This window comes from Pomacea canaliculata, linkage group LG4, assembly GCF_003073045.1.
Source record: "Pomacea canaliculata isolate SZHN2017 linkage group LG4, ASM307304v1, whole genome shotgun sequence".
Taxonomy (NCBI): domain Eukaryota; kingdom Metazoa; phylum Mollusca; class Gastropoda; order Architaenioglossa; family Ampullariidae; genus Pomacea; species Pomacea canaliculata.
In genome coordinates, this window is record NC_037593.1 from 922,851 (window position 1) to 941,419 (window position 18,569).

At 40.3% G+C, this 18,569-nt stretch overlaps 2 protein-coding genes across 10 annotated transcripts in view; one reads left to right on the forward strand and one right to left on the reverse strand.

Annotated features, from left to right (window-relative positions):
• Nucleotides 1-247: 247 nt before the first annotated feature.
• On the reverse strand, nucleotides 248-18,542 carry LOC112561772. Of its 8 annotated transcripts, none has more exons than XM_025234483.1 (7): nucleotides 17,692-18,542; nucleotides 9,070-9,400; nucleotides 8,722-8,749; nucleotides 8,298-8,622; nucleotides 7,373-7,522; nucleotides 2,639-4,924; nucleotides 248-1,771 (listed from the first exon to the last, which is right to left on the reverse strand). In XM_025234483.1, the coding sequence occupies exons 2-7, from the start codon at nucleotides 9,394-9,396 to the stop codon at nucleotides 760-762; spliced, it is 4,128 nt and encodes a 1,375-aa protein (XP_025090268.1). In that variant the 5' UTR covers nucleotides 9,397-9,400; nucleotides 17,692-18,542; the 3' UTR covers nucleotides 248-759. The 8 variants fall into 8 exon arrangements, with proteins under 8 accessions (XP_025090268.1, XP_025090267.1, XP_025090266.1 ...); XM_025234482.1 differs by lacking the exon at nucleotides 17,692-18,542 and adding an exon at nucleotides 10,438-10,550 and having other exon boundaries at nucleotides 9,070-9,397; XM_025234481.1 differs by lacking the exon at nucleotides 17,692-18,542 and adding an exon at nucleotides 10,438-10,533.
• The window catches only part of LOC112561771 (unconventional myosin-XVIIIa-like), a 55,462-nt gene continuing 47,445 nt past the window's right edge, over nucleotides 10,553-18,569 (forward strand). For both annotated transcript variants that reach the window (XM_025234472.1, XM_025234473.1), the window contains exon 1: nucleotides 10,553-11,963. In XM_025234472.1, coding sequence (XP_025090257.1) covers nucleotides 10,911-11,963 — 1,053 coding nt within the window. In that variant the 5' untranslated portion in view covers nucleotides 10,553-10,910. The remainder of the gene's footprint in view (nucleotides 11,964-18,569) is intronic.

Consider the following 18,569-nt stretch of genomic DNA (forward strand, 5'->3'; position numbering starts at 1 on the left):
TAGTATACAGTGCATGCAACATTCAAATACAATAATGTATAGTGTGCAGTCTATTATGGTACAGCTAGATACACAAAATATTATAATCCACTGATGGGCATCCTGTTAAACAAAAGGCCTGCTTGGAATAATTTGTTCTTGGTTTTCAATGGTAAAAATATGCTGGTATTACCTTAGCCCTCCGAAGATGTGATTCATCCACTGCCACAACACCTCAGACTATGCTATATGCCAGGACAATCAGAAGTTTTTTCCCATAAATAAATGTATTGAAAGCCATCTTGGTATCATTTGACTCAACAATAGCTTTAGTTCTGTTTGGTTTACATACGAAAGTTCTGCTGATTTCTGGTATAGCTAGTGATGGCATTCTGGTGCCTTAGCAGTGGTCCTTGTAAAGTCTCACTGGGAGTTTTAGAATAGTGCAATGGGAGGTGACTGGGAGCAAAATTAAAAGCGACAAGCTTTAGATGAAAATGGTGTAGGCTTTTTTGTGAACATAAGAGGACCACTAGGAAATGGTGCACATACCATACAGCTACTGCAAATATACCACTAAGTTTTATTTCAAAGCAGTCAACATAAACTGATAACTGCCTATCAAATAAAACTGAATGTTTAAAAAGCATCTTTTATTATTTCCAGTCCTAATTTGATCCACTTATTCTAACTGGGATTCAAGTGGCTCTGAATATAGGTACTGTGTGCACATTTTCCTTGAAAACCACATTGCCCTTCCTCCTGTCCTTTGGCTCTGGGTTAGCCAGTGTGAGGTAGGCATCTCCTCACGAGACCTGTCATGGCACTGACTAGGTCACTGCCAGTCTCACCTTCAGCAAGGTCTATCACATGTGCAGCTATATTTGCCAGGGGCTGATGTGACAAGAGCAAGGTGAGCAAGCTGTCCTCAGCAAGACCTGTTAGGCCATGAAAGACAGCAAACCTAAAAACATCTATGGAGATTGGCGCATTTAGGAGCTGCTGGCTTAGCACGCAATCAAGGTACAGTACAAGTTCGGGAATAAGAAAGCGATCTGCAATGGAAATTGCATTGTAGCAAAGGAGTAAAGTGTTTTGCTGCTCTGAGGCATTACACCTGTTGTTCTTGTCTTTGCTGCTTTCAGAAACATTCTGCAGGCTCTGGCCTGTGCCTCTAAAACTCATCTGCTCAAAGTAGGACACCACCTGGCATTCTGTTGTGCATCCATGAAGAAAATGCAGAACAAAACAGAGAGCTTCTGGATTGGTGTTCTGAATGGTAATTTCTGACTGCTTTGACTCCACATAACTACCCTTCAGCATGGCTGCAAACATTGCTGAGTTTCTTATCAAGGCATCTCTGTTGACAGGTATCTTCTCACACATCCCTGTCACAAGCTGAAGATCTTTCACTGAAGTAGCATAGGCACAAGGAGATTTCAGTGATGTTTGCAATCCATCCTGTGATGTAGTTATAGGCTTTCCCATTTCTTTGAACTCATGATCCACTGAAGTACCAAAGGTCTGACAAATCATTTCCCTTTCTGGGACTTTGTCAGTTTTATTATTATCAGCTTCAGTTGTCATATTATCAATAACTCTCTGAAGCAGATGTCGTGTTTTTTGTGCCTCAAATCTAGAGGCCACTTTCAGATGTTGAAGAAGAAACACAAGTCCCATTACTGCTACATCTTTGGTGATTCGACTGGTAGGGTGTGAACGGCAGAGTGCAGACAGAATTTTCTCAAGCGTTCCAAAGTGAAATAGAAGTTTCCTTTGCTTTTCTGTGCTCCTGTTAAGGAAATTAAAATGAAATATCCAAAGTAACACCTTAATGTTGATCTTGTTAAAGACTTATGCTTTTTTCTAATCAGAAAAGTATTATACACTAACCCCAAACAAAATAATTTAAACTTTGTTGCATGATAGTTTCAAAATAATATAATATATAACAATATATAACAATAGGGGACAAAAGTACTTTTAAGAGGAACGTGACTAATTTTAGGCAAAAGAAAACTCCACTCATGCCTCTTGTCATCAATGGTAACTGTTAAATATGTCACCTAGTTTACATTTCTTGGAACAACCTTGAATGATCTGAGCTGGAACGAGAATACATCAATCACAAAGTGACTGAAACTTCTACAGAAATTTGGCATGCCTAAAGAGCCCATGGCATGGTATGCTTCTATAATACATTGTAAATATCCTTTTTTTGTTAAGTATAACACAACTGCCCATGAAAAGAACCAGCTCAAACATACTGTCATCAGCCAGGATTTCTGGCTGTGATTTTCAGTCTGTTGCCTCTCTATTCTCTACACACATCAAATAAAAGACTCATTAGAATCAGATCATTTGGTGCCTTTTACACTCAGCCAATCCACTCTGAGATTCAGTTATCAACTCAACACTAAAGGGCACTGATGCCAAAGACAAACAGGTTCTGCTCCATTTTATTCCCTGTGAGTCCATAAAGTGTGTGAAATATGGCTTACAATTGATCCAGTTTGTATGTATCTGCACATGCCCTCTGTGGGTGTGTGCAAGATGTATCTGTGTTAATGCATGTAAGATGCATGTACTTGTCACACCAATCATTACACAAACTCAGGAATAAATTGTCTTAGTGAAAGGTGAGAAACTACAGGCTTACCATTGTGGTAGCAGGAAAAGTAGGCTGATAGCAAAGAGCAGTTGATAAGGTGGTGACCGGCGCAACAATGTGTTATTGATGATGCCTTGCCCATATGGAGACATCGCCTGGTAACTCAAATCGCTCAACAGCTTAAGCCCAGTCCTGGCCAACTTCAAAACTTGTCCCTGATCCTGGCCACAAGCTAAGAGGGTGCTTGCCTGTGACTCCATCTCCACAGAGAGAAGAATGTGTTGGGCACAGGCTTGTGGTGAGAAACAATCATCATTTACAGTTGAGTGCAGTGTGTCCTTTTCCTGCATGACAAAGTGAGTTGTGCCACGTTGCAACTTTGTACTGGGTGATGAATCAAGACTTTTAAAATGAGCAAGCACTCCCTTCGCTGGCTGCAACAAGCATCCTTTGACAATAACAGCTGGGGCACACATAGACAGCAGGCTGGCCAAGCACTTCGGGCTGGACATGACTCTCGACATAATCCGCTCACAACGATCTTGCGGCTGACTTGCCAGAGACAGATAGTTCACCAAACATGAGATCACTGCAGGCCTTGCCAGGAGTTGACTTGGATCATCCCAGACTGAAATTCTGGATAAAAGAATGAGAATGTTGGTTTCGGAGGTTCTGGCATATTTCCCTGGCTGACATATCATGGAAGCTTTTCCTTTATCAAGACAATCATTTTCACTGTGATCCATATTCAGAAATCTTTTGACACAATGCATCAAACCGAGTGGCTGTTGGGCAGCCTCTTCACATTTCATACCTGGTTCTGTCATCAGCTGGGACACATGACCTGAGGTCATTAAATCAGTGTCTCTTCTCTTTTGTTTGCACTCTGCTGTCGGCCTATGCTGAAAACTCTCACATTCTTCTGACCTAATGTTGACTCTACCATGCTGCTCTCTTCTGGCTACTGGGGGAGGTGTATTGCAGCTCTGCAGCGTGTCATCTACAAAAAATTCATCTTCATCCTCTGATGACGAGAATAAAAGAACACCTGAATTTATATTGGAGATAGGTGAATCTGATGATAATGGACTCAGACTTTGTTGTGACAACGCCAGTCTTTGTTGACTATAGGGAAAAGGGTTTTCCCCAAAAACTGTCTTCGGAGAAGCACATTCTTGATGTACGCCATATTCAGAAATATCATCTTTGCTCCCACCAGATGAATAAATAGGTGAAAAAGCAGCATCAGTGTCAGCAGGTGACATACAACTGGACTGAGGCGGTGAAAACTGAGCCACATGGGTGGGAGAATAGTAAGTATCTGTGCTTAAGGGACTTAAAGGAGATGATCGGTCCCAGTCAGGAGAGTAAGGAAAACCACTGCCAGCAAATGATTTATGAGTGACACCATGATGGTAGTCTTCCATGCTCCAAGTACTTTTGGATTCATATGTAGGGCTATTCATGCTGTATGTAGGGTCTCGCTGGTCCACACTGTTTTCACATTCATCTTCCTCAGTACTATTGCTTGATGCCCTTTGTCCTAAGGCTTGCATTCTTTGCTTTACAGCAGTTTCAGAACTATTCTCTACAGCTGACTGAATGCTTTCAACATTAGAGTCTACAGCATTCTCATTTATTACTTTTTTTGGGGACCTCAGTTCAAGGTGCACAGAGGAATGTAGATGTTTGGAGTGCGTGAATTCTTCTGCAGAAGGGTTTATATGTGAATAGTTGCCATACAATGACCTCCCACATTCTGAGCCTACTTCTTGTTCAGGAACAAAATGACTGCCAGCAAGACAATCTTTAGGGTCTGATTCTGTCAACAGCAGCTCTGCATCTTCCAGGATGTTGACCGGCATTTGTGACAAATAGCCACAGCAGCGCTGCAGATGGTTTAGCAGCAAATCAAGTAAACCATCATGAAGCATTGAGTTAAGACTGGCATCATCATACAGAAAGCTCAGCAGACAGCTGATGACCCGATCATGAACAGCCTTTAACCTATCATCTTGGAGGGTCTCCAGGAATACCCGCAGTCCAGCTTCTTCTCGAATTTTGACACGATTGACTGCTTCTCTTGCCAGGTGGCATAGGCCACTCACAACATCAGTCTGTTTAAATTGGCTTTGACATTCTGCATGAAGAGAGAGGAAAAATGTCACACCACCTGAGGCCCCTATAAGGGCAGCTGTTCTGGGGTGCTCAGTCAGTGGAAGAAGAACAGTAAATGCCTGTTGTGAGGTTTCATTGAGCCCAGATTTCACTCGCTCCATGAGATTTGGGATTGCACCAGCTTGGGCAACTTCACAAGCCATGCGCTCAGTGACTCTGAAAGAAAATAAGGATGCTTGAATAGTGCAGAATCCCTGGGCTAGGCTCTTTGTGCTTCATAGTACTAGGCCATACAAAAGGAATTTTTATTTAAATGATGATAAGGGAAGGCTCTTGGAAAATGTTGTAATCTCACTTTCTTAGACAAAAATATATACACATGCCTCACAAAAGTCTTCATTCGCCAAGTCTTTGGGCACATGCATTACTCCCTGGATGGATGAATTTTTACAGTTAAAATATTTTCTTTAAATAATTTGGAAGGTATAACTATAGTCTTTATTTTTCTATGGGGATCTTAGTAGTATTTTTCTCTTCCCTGAAGTTTCTTCAATCTTTCATTACAGTAACATATCCAGGAAGGTCAGTAAATTGGATATTTAAAAAAAGTACCAAATCAAACAGCAGCAACATCAGTTTTTCTGTCAAAAACACCTATTGGATAATTGTTAAATATGTTGTCTTCATTCTCAAAAAGCATATTGAGATAAAATATTTTATTGCTGAGAATCAACATGACATTTTCTGACTTGCCATTGTTCAGGTTAGAAAGTCTAAAATTACCAAGCAGAAACAACACATGAAACAATGGCAAAGAAGGAACCTTCAAGAAAATGTTTTAAGCATAGCCGTAATTACTTTTCTTATCTACATCTAATAGGAAAAAATTGAAGGTCTTCTATTGCCTCTCTTGCCAAGTGATCTCTGCCTTTATGCAAATGCAGTTGCAAAGTGACTCCCATGAGTTAACCATAAGCAAATTAAAACTACAGTGGGACAGGTAAGATAAGACTATTTATCCCAGAGGGCAATTAGATGCAGCTCTATATATGAAAGCACAATGACAAAAACCATAATACCACAATACATTCCTATCCGGTCCACCAAACAGACTCTCAATCACGGTTCAGACTTGATCTACATTCATTCACACACAGTAGTATTCAGAAGTCACAAGGCCGAAACAATGATGCCTGTCACTGTGTAGAATTTCAGGCACTATCAGAGATATTTGCCTGTTAAGCAGGTGTTACTGCAGGAGATATTTTTGGAAAAAAGTCTTTCACATAACATTTATGATCCAAATAAGCATTTTTTTTTTTTGAAAAATCTAAAAATGAAGTGCTTCTATTTCAAAGTGCTATGAGCAATTGTCAATATGACTTATGTGCCACATACACATCTCCATATGCCTTTCAGAATGGTTGTGTACATGTCTTCATGCAGCTGTCAGCATTATATACTGCACGTATGGTCACCAGCAATGTCACAGGAATCAATGTGCTTCCTAGCAACAATATGTACAATGATACATTTTTATATGAAGACATCAAACGTACATGTTTGTGTTTTGTACGTTTGTGTTCTAAGAAGAAGGTTAAAGAAAAAGGCTATCTTTAAACACACCCACAGTACACCAATCTTCTGCTATAAGTTACTACTTGCTAGCTTCTGTCAGCATCAAACTACTAAACTGTGCCAAGAAGAATTTTGGCATGGTTAAAACTATCTCATAACAGTTGGCATCATTTGGGATAGACTGTAAGCCATTCAAAGCTGTAAAGGCTAGTGAATTTTGGCCAGGCAGCAATCCTCCAGACAATCTATTTCTAGAGACCACAAACAAGGACCAAGCTGTGATCTGTCTCCTGCTATGATGATCAATCTCTCAGCATTTGTCATGTGTCAACTAATAATTTGAATAACTTGATAAACTCTACTGGCCGTCATCTTGTACTAGGCTGAGGTAGCCTGAAGTCACCAACTGTATCTTTTGTTAGGAATATGTGTGTGTGTAGGAGAGAGAATGTGTGTGTGAAAGAGACAATATTTCACCATGTACATTTATATTATTTTTTGTTATATTTTTTTTATGATATGTAGCCCTCTTTGTTTTGTAGAGGGTAGGGGTCGAACAGCTCCCAGGACTGTCCCTTTCTCACGCCAGCTGTGTACGTAATAGCCAGCCTTGAAATGCCCACCTGTGGCTGCTAGCTACTGGACCTATTGTTACACAAGAAGTTTCCTGAACCACTTGGGGAGACCATGACCAGACAGGGCAGGGTGACCACTGGTGCTGGGAAAAGTCATGACAAGACCATGGGAAAAGGGAGTGGACGGTTCTGGAACATTCGATGAAAGAATAAGTTGCATAGCTTTAGGGTTGAAGGAAGGAGGCTTTCTGATTCTGGAGTAAGAGTGGAGAGATGGCAGGCCAACTGCAGAGTAAGACTCTGAATAAAATCTATAGTTATGTGGCAATTCGATCTTTGTTGTGTTCTTGTACAACTAGCCCACCCCTACATAGCCATCAGGGACTGACGTGTTGGTTACACATGTATATGTATATACTATTGCTACTACAAGTACTTTTTGAATTGCGCCTGGGGATCAGCAAAGATTGTATTGTAATAATTTAACACCATGGTTCAAAATGTCTCTTACCGTTTGTTCATTTTGGTCCAGAAGTGGAAAAGAGCACGAAGAGTGCATTGACCAATCTCAGACTTTTCAGCCTTGAGGAGTAAAGCAAGTGCTTCAACCACTCCTTCTTCCACCAACTGGGTGCGAACTCTGGCATCATCAGCAAGATATCTGCCCACAGAGTGCTTCAGCACAATAAAATGGCTCCTCAGACATATTATAATTATCTTTCTTTCTTTTTTATCTTTTGAAAGATAATTTTAAAGTTTTCCAGAAACTGCGAATTCCATAAAGGCATCAAAATTATGAAGGAGTGGGTGGAGGGTTAACCTTTGAGCACTGCATAAAAGTGTAAGCATTACAAAGACCAGCTAATAACTGAAGACTGTGGAGACTACTATGGGTGAAGTTTGTTTTTAATTATTGCTGCTCTCAGATAAAAATTAGATCAAGAAACCTACATATGGAAAGGAGAAAGTTTTAACTTTGCAATAAAGTAATGAAAATCGCCTTCCCTGTGCTTCCCTGGCAAAGCCATAATCGTGGCCTATCGTGCCCAAATGGTTAAGGCAGTTTAGCAGTGAGTAAAATGCAAGATCAGGCAACTTTAGGCAGAAACATATTTTGCTGTTTCCACTTACCAATGCTCTAGCTGTAAAGACAAAAGCTAAATCAATGCCTCAGGGTGCACAGCAAAAGCAGATAATTGTAAACCTACTCTTTCACTTTCGAGGTCAAAAATATATCTAGCGTCTTCAAAAGCAGGCTCCACAGATTTACATCAGAGATGCAGATACTGGCTTCTTTCTCATTTAAGTCCACAGCCATATCAGACAAGAAAGAGTACTCTGTTTTAGATGCTAATTCAACTTTAACCTGTTAAGTCTTATTGTGCCCAGTTAGTAGGACAGGAAATTTCAAGAGTAATCTTCCAATAAACACCTACCTGACAGTTCTGCAGACTGCCTGAACCAAAGCCACAGATGGAAACTTTTCCACTATGACAGGATCATCAAGTCTTTCAGCTGATGCTTGTTGCACAACCTCTGCAGGCCTAGCATGTGAATGTGTAGACTCTGAAACAGGCAATATTCTGTCCACCAGCTCCTCATCTTTCTCTATGTATTGAATTCTCAGGAGTTTAACTAAACATGGAAGTGCCTTGGCCTGGGCTATTGTCTTTACAGCCGAGGTATCCATTGCAAGATTTCCAAGAGCCCTGCTGCAGCGAATCTGTACCTCTTCGTTGCTGGTGTCCATCAGAATGGTCACTGCAAAACAGCATCACTACACTGAAGCACATGTTCTTTAAAACATTTTCATTATATAATGTTTTCATTCATAAACATTATAGATAAGAGAAAACTTACCAAGGGTTTCTATGCCATCTTTTTTCATCTGAAACACAAACAATTAAGTTATATGCATGCATTTATTTTCTGAAAGCTTGACTCAGTAATTCTCTATATTAAAGAAATATAATTTTAGTGCACAATGTAAATTATTCGTTGTATTTTGTATTTCTGTATGTCTGTGCTTTTTCCTCTGTTCATACGTCTGTGGGCATTTAAGCGTGTTCATGCATATGCATGCATAAAAGTGCACGATTGTGAATTTCCCTGTATACATATATAAGTGTAAAAATACGTTAAGGCACTTGAAAGTTCCCCCTCTTCTCAAATTCTAAGACTCTTTCTTACTCTCACTGACATACGAACCTGGGATCTGGCCTCTGAATCCATGAACATATTTGCCAAAATGCTGACAGCTACATTTATTCCACACTCACTTTGACTCTCTTTGTCTCTGACTCCTTCTGCATGCACATGACGATGAAAGAGTCTGACCAAGCACGGGACACAACCTGCTTTCACTAAGCGCTGAACTCCTCCTTTTGTTGCCATCACCTTATTGCGAATATCTTGTAACATTTCCAGAACTCCACTGTCAGTGAAATGTTTTCCTTCAAGCTGCTTTAGCAGCAGACAAATGTCTGTAGATTTCATAGCAAATTCTTGCCTTGAATTTGCTAAATCCGGCTTCATACTGCTGAAAAGAAACAGGTCTGTAAAATGGATGTCATGTTCCAACATTTAATCAAGAAAAAAATAATTCACATTGGCATATACGGACATTTGGTTTTTTTTTAACTGGACTGATATGCTTAACAGACACAACTGCCAATTTTTAAAAAATGAATATGGATAATATTCCGATTTGATAATATTCAAAAACATCTATTTTTTAAATATTCCAAAATGAATATTCACTGTAAACATGAAGACAATTTATATAAAGACCCCTCTGTGTACAATTTCAATATAGACTAAAATGTTAATTAGTCGTGAAAGTATAAAAGCTTTTATATAAAAATATGAATTAAATTAAATATTACCAAGTTGTTTGGCACTCTTTGAAAAATTCATGAATGTTTTCTGAAGTCTTGTTCTACTATTTCAACAGTAATACATGGAGCTGAAAGTGAATTACTCCTAAGAAAGGAGCTCTGTTCACACTTACAGCTTCCATGATGAAGAACGGTCTGGGCTATATACCAGCAGTTGTTTAATATATAAATCTATCCATCAAGTAAATTAACGACAGCTTTCCAGCAGAACAAGACCTAATTTAAAATGACGGACTCTTGTTACCGCTGATAAATGATGTGGCTTGTAAGTATTCATTTTAATCAACGACTAATGACGGCAGCAGGTTGACGGGTAGTATATTAACCGTCAGTTAACTAAGCAGTCTTCCTATAACCATGAGACAAATCTACTGAACTCACCCAAAATTTAAATTTTATTTCTAGCACAACTTGCTAGCGACTACCCTCCCACACTCCCACCGACCAACGCGAACCATGACCAAGAGAGAAGGAAGCCAAGTGCAGTATGTGCCGCGATGGCTGGTCATTTGTAGCAGACGCCTGTGAAAGGAATGAGCAATGAATAAATTGTGCACAACCTGTGTCGAGTGCTTTAAATTCTTTTAGAGTGATTACAATAAAGTCATAGTGAATGCAACTATTTTTCTCTTGTGGTGTTTAGTAAGACTGTGATTGATTTGGTAAACTTCACGCTTACTTTGTCGTAGAATAACGCGACTATAACAATAATAGTTTGCCTGTCCCTATAGACAAGAGGGGAGACAATTCTCCAAGACAGAGACCCGGACGGAGCGCCATGTTGTCTCGGAATTCTGTGATACGGACCGCCCATGTCATGTACAAAATCCTTTCAACTGCCGAATAAAGGTATATGCAATGCACATTTGAACGAAATATGCCCTAATTATAGATACATATTTCTTCCTCCAATTTATATTTCAATTGAGCAAATCGGGGATGACTGTAAATAATGAAGTTGTGCTGTGTTGCTCAGACTAGCAGACGGTGTCACTTCCTCAAACAGGACACTTTTGTCTTGATCAGGGAATTATGACTTTAGACAACATTTCCTCTTTAAAGAAGGCACTGTAGCTCGTTGTGATAAACGCTTTCTTACACTTTTGCCAAAGGAGGTTTCATATCAACTGGCTGGCTAGTTCAAAATTCAAAATGTTCAGTTTCATGAAAAAAGATAAGGAAAAGGACAAAGAGAAGAAGGAGAAGAAAAAGAAAGATGACAAACAAGAAAAGAAAGAAAAAAAAGAAAAAAAAGAGAGGCAAAGTATAACTCCTGAAGAAATGTCCCGACTAGAAGAAATTAAGAGAGGAGTTTTTCACCGGTTAAGCGATAAAGATCGAAAGGGTCATAGGTCACAACTGGATTCACAGCAGACTGTCACCAAGAGCGATAGCAGCGAAAGTAACCTTAGTGCCGCAAGTTCTTCAGGAGGTCCGAGCAGCCCTAGTACAGAAGTGGCTGTTTCCGCTACAGCGGTAACACAATCTGTGCCAGCTCAGAAGACGAGGCCAAATGTGATGCCAAAACCTCGAGGGATCTTAAAGGGACAAAACAAACTACCTGGATATGACACATCTGTTAACATCAGCAAAGAAAGTCTTGATGATCCTCATACACTAAGAAAAAATACTCGTCTTAACGAGATGTCAGGTGCGACTGAAGTAATCGAATCTGAGGTTTCCCTGAACTTAAGTGCATCACCATCTCCAGCTGCACTTAAGTCAATTTCTGCTGAGGACACTGTACATGGAGAAAAAACCTTTGGAGACAAGAATTTACCCCTGCCACCATTAATACCAGCAAAACCACCAAAAATGCGAGAAGTTGTTGTCAATAGAAATGCTGCTGGTGGTTTTGGATTCAGTCTACGCAAAGGCACTCTTATAAGTGAAGATGGACAAACATTACGAAATGTTGTCTTTGCAGAGCCTGGCAGTGGTCCCAGTAGTACCAACAGTGGCCTATTGCCTGGTGACAGGCTTGTGCGAATTAATGGAAAAAATGTAGAGACTTGGACACGGGAGGAAATAGTGGAATTAATTAAGACTGCTGGAGACACACTGGAGCTGCAAGTGCAACCTATTCCAGAACTGATTGAGCTTAGTGTGCGGCCTGGCAAGGATGGCAGTGCAGTGGATATGCAAGAGGATGTAGTCAAAGGTGGAACACTTCGCCGCAGTGGCAGTGTGCGCTATAAAAAGCCTGTAAGTATTATCAAGCATTGTTAATCCATTTAAAAATAATGAGTTTGTTATTTTGTGTATATGTGAGACAGGGTTTTCTTAGGCATATATTTTCTTGTGTAATCCATTGGATAACCTAAATTTTTTCATAGTCAATAATTTGTATGGTTTACATGATTTTACTTTGTGCAAAACATTAGCAGTGAAAACATGAGGGTGATTTCAAATGCTTCTTGGTGAAAACTATGTTGTCATGCCCATCACCTTCCCTTCTTAACTGTGATTTAAGTTTTACTCTGTTATTTATATTTTTATTCATATATATCCTGCAGAAATGAGTATTCTGTTAACAGACAAAACATCTGAAATTCTTATCAGTTGAGGATGTTTACTAAAATAAAATGTGTATGATATAATTACATGGCTGTATAGCATAAACATATTTTTATATTAAAAAAAGGAATAGTTTCGTTTTATTCTTTCATTAGTGAATGTCTTGCCTATAAAAAAAAAAAAGGACACAGCTGCTCATAGGAAGGGGATAAACGCCTAGGACAAGAGTTATCTCCCATTCTGTATTTTGTGTATTATATTAATCTTGTGAGAAATCTCATCAATATGATTAATTTTTTAAGAAATAAAGTACTTGAGTAAAGGAATATACCTTTCTTAAATGTTAACTTTAAAACTAAGTAATGTTGTATAAAAGCATCTTTCTTGCAAAATATAGTAGTGGCCACAATTATAGATTTCTACTCGAGTGATAGCAGTGGTGAATTAGTGTCCAGTATGCAGTTTAGTGGCTTAACAAATGGTCAGTTTGTGTGGATGGGTGTCTTACATAGATTTTTTAGATGGCTGAGGGTGAGGGGAGAAATGTTGATTGGAATTTATTAGGGTTATGGTTAAGAGACTTTTCACCAATGTTAGTCATAGTTGGCCATGATTACATTAAAAAAAAAACTTGGAAGGCCTAGAAAGACATTTTTGTACCAAGCAAAATACATAGAGGAAGGGAGAAGAGGTACAAATTTAGTCTAACAAGTAATTCATTAAAAGTTAAGTAGATTCATCTATGTTTTTATATAAACCAGATGAGGGTTTTGTTGACATGTTGACATATTAAGCAAGACATTAAACATGCATGATGGAGATGGTGCATCCTAGTTGCAACACCAAGCAGCATATGTGTTGGCCCCATGTTGCTGTGAATGTACAATGTCCGTCATCTGTCATAGACAAGAAATATGCAACAACATTGCTTTTAGTTTCATCGCATACTTGCACAGAAGAAGTATTTTATCAATAAATTAACAAATATGTTCATAAAAAAATGCAAGGGATTTGCATCTTAACTGAAAACAGGGTGTGTTTTTATAAGTGACTTTCATTCTGTTTTGTGTCAACAAATGAACAAGTAACAGTCTCTTTGATAATTAGATGACAAGAAAGAAAGCATTTTGTAGTGTAGGTAGCAGTTTTCACATTTTCTGCTGTGAGTTTCAAGCAAGTCATCAACCAGAATTTCAGGAGTTAAAATATTGAAAAAGACTTCTTGGCATGTAAAAATGGCTACATTGAATGTTTAAAAAAAATTAACGCTGAGAAGCCACTCTTTTCTGTTGCACACTTAGAAGAGATCTGTCAACAGGTCCTATCAATGTCCACATAAACAGCATTCTTCCTTCTCAAAGGTACAACATATAGAACAAAAATGAAATGGTTAAATATTATGTTCTTAGGGTGTGCTTTATCAGGACTCACTTCAAATGTGTTATTTAATAACTTATTAGATAAGAAATACCCATTTTAAAGTGAGTAATCTTTGTGCTGCTACAGCGTATTTAAATATATAGTAGACTTCTCCTGTATGTTCAGTTATATTTTGGTAGATTTTTTTTGGCTAGACATTGCGGAGATTTTTGTACTGCTAGCTCTGTAACATTTGTTTTGAAAGAACATTTTTTGATACATCTCTGACTGTGAGATCAAACTGGAATGTTTAATGCTGCTCACAATTCTCATTTAACAAATTTGATGCTTATGGGTTAAACAAGTTGCTAAGAAAAAACTGCAAATAATTTCAGTCCATAATGTCTTAAAAATGATCTACCAAAAATGAAACAGTGTATGTGTTGGGAAGGCAAAGTCTGCCAAAATAAAAGTTTGTCAGAGACTTCATTAGAAACCTGAGGTTGTAGGAGATAGTTGGGGTGATGCAAGATCTCAATTCAATTCAATTCAATTTAACTTTATTATCTCGCTAGGAGAAATTACAAGACGTGGTAAAACAACTGGCTTATAATAAAACTTATAATAAAAACTTAATAACAACTTAATTCCACTCAAACTATCATCTCACACAAACACCTACAGTCCATGTAAATACCCGACTAAATAAGAAACAACACTAAAACTATATTCCCAAAACTACACACCCACACCCTCACACCCACAAATCCTTCCAACACTTATTCAGTAAGACAACAGACTGGTGTATAAAACTATTCTAAAACTAGATCTGGAACAAGCTTCTCATCCAGCAATCTATAGGCATAGTCAGAGAGTGCCTTCTTGCCTCAAACAAGCCATGATCACTGTCAGAGGGTGCTTTCTCACCTCACATAAGACATGGCACATTCAGAGTGTGACTCCTTGCCATCACTACATTCAGATAGTGCCTATTGCCACAGCTAGAGACAGGAACTTTTCTGTGAATATTGCTGACTGTCTATAATCCTCTTCTTTCACTAAGCAGTTGTAAGGCATTTGTCCATTTTGGGGCATAGTTTGACAACAGGTACAACCCTTCTCACTTTCTGACGTCCTTGTCCAGTAGAAAAGTAGGAGAGCCTGATTGCTTGCAGGAAAAAAAACAGCAAGGTAACATTTCTGAGAAGTTAGCTAGTTCTTTCACTTTCATCTGAATCTGGTTTATGTTTTTGTCATGGTTTTTAAGGATGTTTTCTTTCTAAGTCTTTTAGAAAAGTAGCAAGGTAGCCAGCAATCTGCAAATGATGTTTGTATGATAACCCCAGTTTATGTATCATGGTCGGCTGACCAGGCTGAGTATGCCATTGCCAGCATAGTCCAGGCACATGTTGTGAGAAAGAGCACACTTCTATCATTGTGTAATTACTTTCACCCCAGTATGTGTGTGAAGGTGAAGAGAGAAGGCCAGTGTATGGAGTGTGATGAACAGGTGACACTGACCTGTCATTTTGATCTTGCCATACATTTGTAATAGGTCTTTGGTTATTGCTTTGGGATGGGCCCTTGCCTTTAAACTTAAAGGTGAAAATATTGGCAAAGAAAGTTTACTTGGGGGTTTTGTTTATTTTGGCATATCGTAACTCCAGTTATTAGGATGTCATGGGGTGTATTATGGTGCCCTTGCAGTCTTGTGACAACAGTCTCTCTGTCTTAATTGTCTTCACTTAAGATACAAGATGTTCGCTTTGTGACAAGCTGGAAATATGGGAGCACCTTACCGCAGCGTTCACCGCACACCACCACACCACTGGAGTAGAAATATCAGTGAGGTAGAATTGTAAGGGTATCAAATGAATGTTTGGCGTAGGTTTAAATCTGCTCACCCATGGAGGTGAGATTGTACAGATTACAGGATCATACTCAGTACCTGCACAAGGAAACTCCAGGTTCTGACAGGCATACACGTGTAAATGATGAATGTGTATTTACTGGACTGCTTGCAGATGATTTTTATTTTAAATTAACTAACAACCTCCGGTTTAGCGAACGACAAGAACGTCTTTCTCAGCAGAGTCTGCAAGAATAACAATACATAAATAATCAAGAGGTGGCCCATACTGCTGCATTGTAGGATGCCAATGTGCAGGTGTCGAATGTTTCAGTTAAAATTTCGCCTCCTCAGGCAGTTATATCAAAAGAGCAAGACAAGTGGCAAGCAGCTCTCATTCTTGCTAGAGGCCGTTCAGACTAAACCTTCAATCTAATTCAGCATACGAACACTTCAGTGATTTTAGATCCCCATGTTTATGCGTTTTTCATACTATTTATCATTTCATAGGAAAGATTTTACACTAATCTAGCAAATAATTTTGTGTTCTAAATAGGCAAGGGTTTGGTTAATAGGGCAACAAAACAATACATCTTTGCGCTGCCTTTCCAGAAGTCTGGTGGTGGATGGATTGCTAGCAGTGTAGAACTTGGCAAGAGACTAAGCTTTAGTCTCACCAGTCATCAGTCCACCTATACACGTCTGTGTGTAAACGATACATTTTGGGTCGTCTCCACTGTGTCTTGTTGTGCCCAGTGTCCCATAGTAAAACAGCTGTAAAGAACAAGACACTTCACTTCAAAAGCTTTGGGATATCAGGTTAACGTTGTTTACTGGGATTTCATTTAAAAACAAATGCACTTGCAGTACTGAGTCCTCTAACCAACAAATGGACCATCATTACTAATACCCCCCAAACCTATCCTCTCTCCATCTTTTGTAAAGCGCGTGCATGCGCACCTGCATCTTAGACAACTTGTTGAGTCGTGTGCACACCCTGCTTTGTGTCTCCATTCCGAATGGAGTGCTTCAGAGGAAGACGACGACTATACTCATTGTCACATTCCTCGCGCGCCTTGTCATGCTTCGGCAGAGGTGTCCTGTCACCCTACTCAGGGTACCCTGTCACAGGCCCTACTCAGGGTGTACCCTATCCCCAGTCCCACCCCGCCCTACAGTGGCGACAACATTGTCCGGGAGAAAGACATTTGCGTAGTCCGAGGCCAGTATCTAGGGTCCATGCAAGGCCACCTCAGAGCCTAAGATCTCGGACTGCACGCGGACAAGCTTGAGTGTCGCTCTCAATGTTTCGCGTGCTCACAGGGGAATTATGAGGGAAACAGGAGACAGTCATGTTCATTAACCACGAGAGATCGTTAAAGGCTGTCGCCAGACAACGCATGTCATGAGGCCCTGAAGGGCAACCTACTTACAAAAGGGACAGGTGAGTGTTCCACAGCAAGTTATTTCTGAGGAAAACATAAACGGCAAGTAGATACAGGACCCCTCCCCTCCCCAACACACACACAATCTCAGAGCATTGAGGACACTGTGTACGATGGTAGATGACCCAAGGCGGACACATCATGGACAACAGACGGTGTGGACACACACGGTGCTAGCAACACTAAGCTGCGATCACAGCACCTCCGTGTGTATGCGCAGTAATTATTGTTTCTCTCGCCGCCCAGACACAGGGCCTAGACTGCCCTAGAGGCTAGCAGATCAGTCACTGTTTCCATGACCAGCATCTCATGAGATTTGTCAACTCAGGCCGGCATCAAACAGTACCCAGAGGCTCTCACACCGCCTCCCTTGTGCCACGCATCGCTTTTACATTTGTACTGCGTTGTTGTGTCCAGGTGTGGGTGTGCTCTTACACCTGTGAAGTGACGTAATGCACGTACCCTGATTGTGGTCACAGCTACTTGATACCGAAAACCGCCCGACTGTGTCTTGCATCAACGTAGATATTTGTACACCACGTTTGGTCCTAGTCGTCCCCATTCCGGGATGTAAAGTCACCTTGTAGTTGGCTGGAAGACGCCTTGGCTCATTATATCGTTTATTCCTTGTCACCTGCCAGGATTATTAAGTCTTACAGTTTATTCCTAGTCATGCTTTTAAGCATGTGGGCCTTATGGTTGGGTCTGAGACATTTTTCTTTATTTCCGTTATTATGATCGCTGACATAGTGTGTACTCCTACCTTGTTAAATATTCCTAGGGCTTGCTGTCCACTCACACAGTCACACTATATTCCAGAGGACCACAATATGTAGCCAGCACACCTACAGCCACGGAGTTTCATATGACAGTTGACTAGTTCAGGGACAGCCAGCCTCGGTCGAGCGGAGTTGTCTGCCGCTGACTAGCAACCCGTCGTGACCTGCAACAAGGGAAGAGGTCGGGACAGGGAGGTAAAGGTCACAGGTTACAGCGGCCTCCGCTAACCCTGACTTTGTTTTGCACACCGAGATTGATTATATAACGTGCTAATCTCGGGGGTAGGGATTGGCACTGGCTTGTTTTAGTGCACAATCGGTGCTGGGGAGTGCTGTGGTTGGTACCGGTGCTGAGATTTGAGTAGAATGTAGCCTGTCACGTATGTCATGTTCTCTTCCTGGGATAAAGTGCTGTGGTCAGTAACGATGTTCACAGGTCGTATAGACTGTAGCCAATCACGTAGAGCACGTCCTTGTACATACTGTCACGTAGAGCCAGGGTTATACACACTGTAATCAGTCACGTAGAGCATGTCGTTGTGCAGACTGTAACCAGTCACGTAGAGCATGTTGTTATACAGACTGTAACCAGACACACAGGGCACGTCCTTGCGGCAGTAAAACTAATGACCCGAAGACAGCGAGGGCAATGAAAGTTAGTCAGGAATGTGTTTCTGTTGTCACAAATGTGAGTGCCGCCTTTCAGTTTGGCCTGACCGTTGTCTCATGTCGCTAACTGGGAGGAGGAAACTTCAGTCCAGTTTCTCCGTGACCAGTGACTGCAGCACAAGTCCTTCCCCATTAATCTTGTCGAGTGGTGGAGGTGACAGGCAACTGTGTACGGGAGGCGTTAAGGAGAGGT

What these genes read in the sequence shown, in the direction of transcription:
- LOC112561772 (XM_025234483.1), bottom strand. Translation starts at nt 9,396, where the DNA reads ATGAAGCCGGATTTAGCAAATTCAAGGCAAGAATTTGCTATGAAATCT. An exon ending in GCAGTCTGCAGAACTGTCAG is followed by an intron (nt 7,523 to 8,297) that starts GTAGGTGTTTAT and finishes CTCTGTGGGCAG; the next exon opens with ATATCTTGCTGATGATGCCA. An exon ending in CTTTTCCTGCTACCACAATG is followed by an intron (nt 1,772 to 2,638) that starts GTAAGCCTGTAG and finishes TTTCCTTAACAG; the next exon opens with GAGCACAGAAAAGCAAAGGA.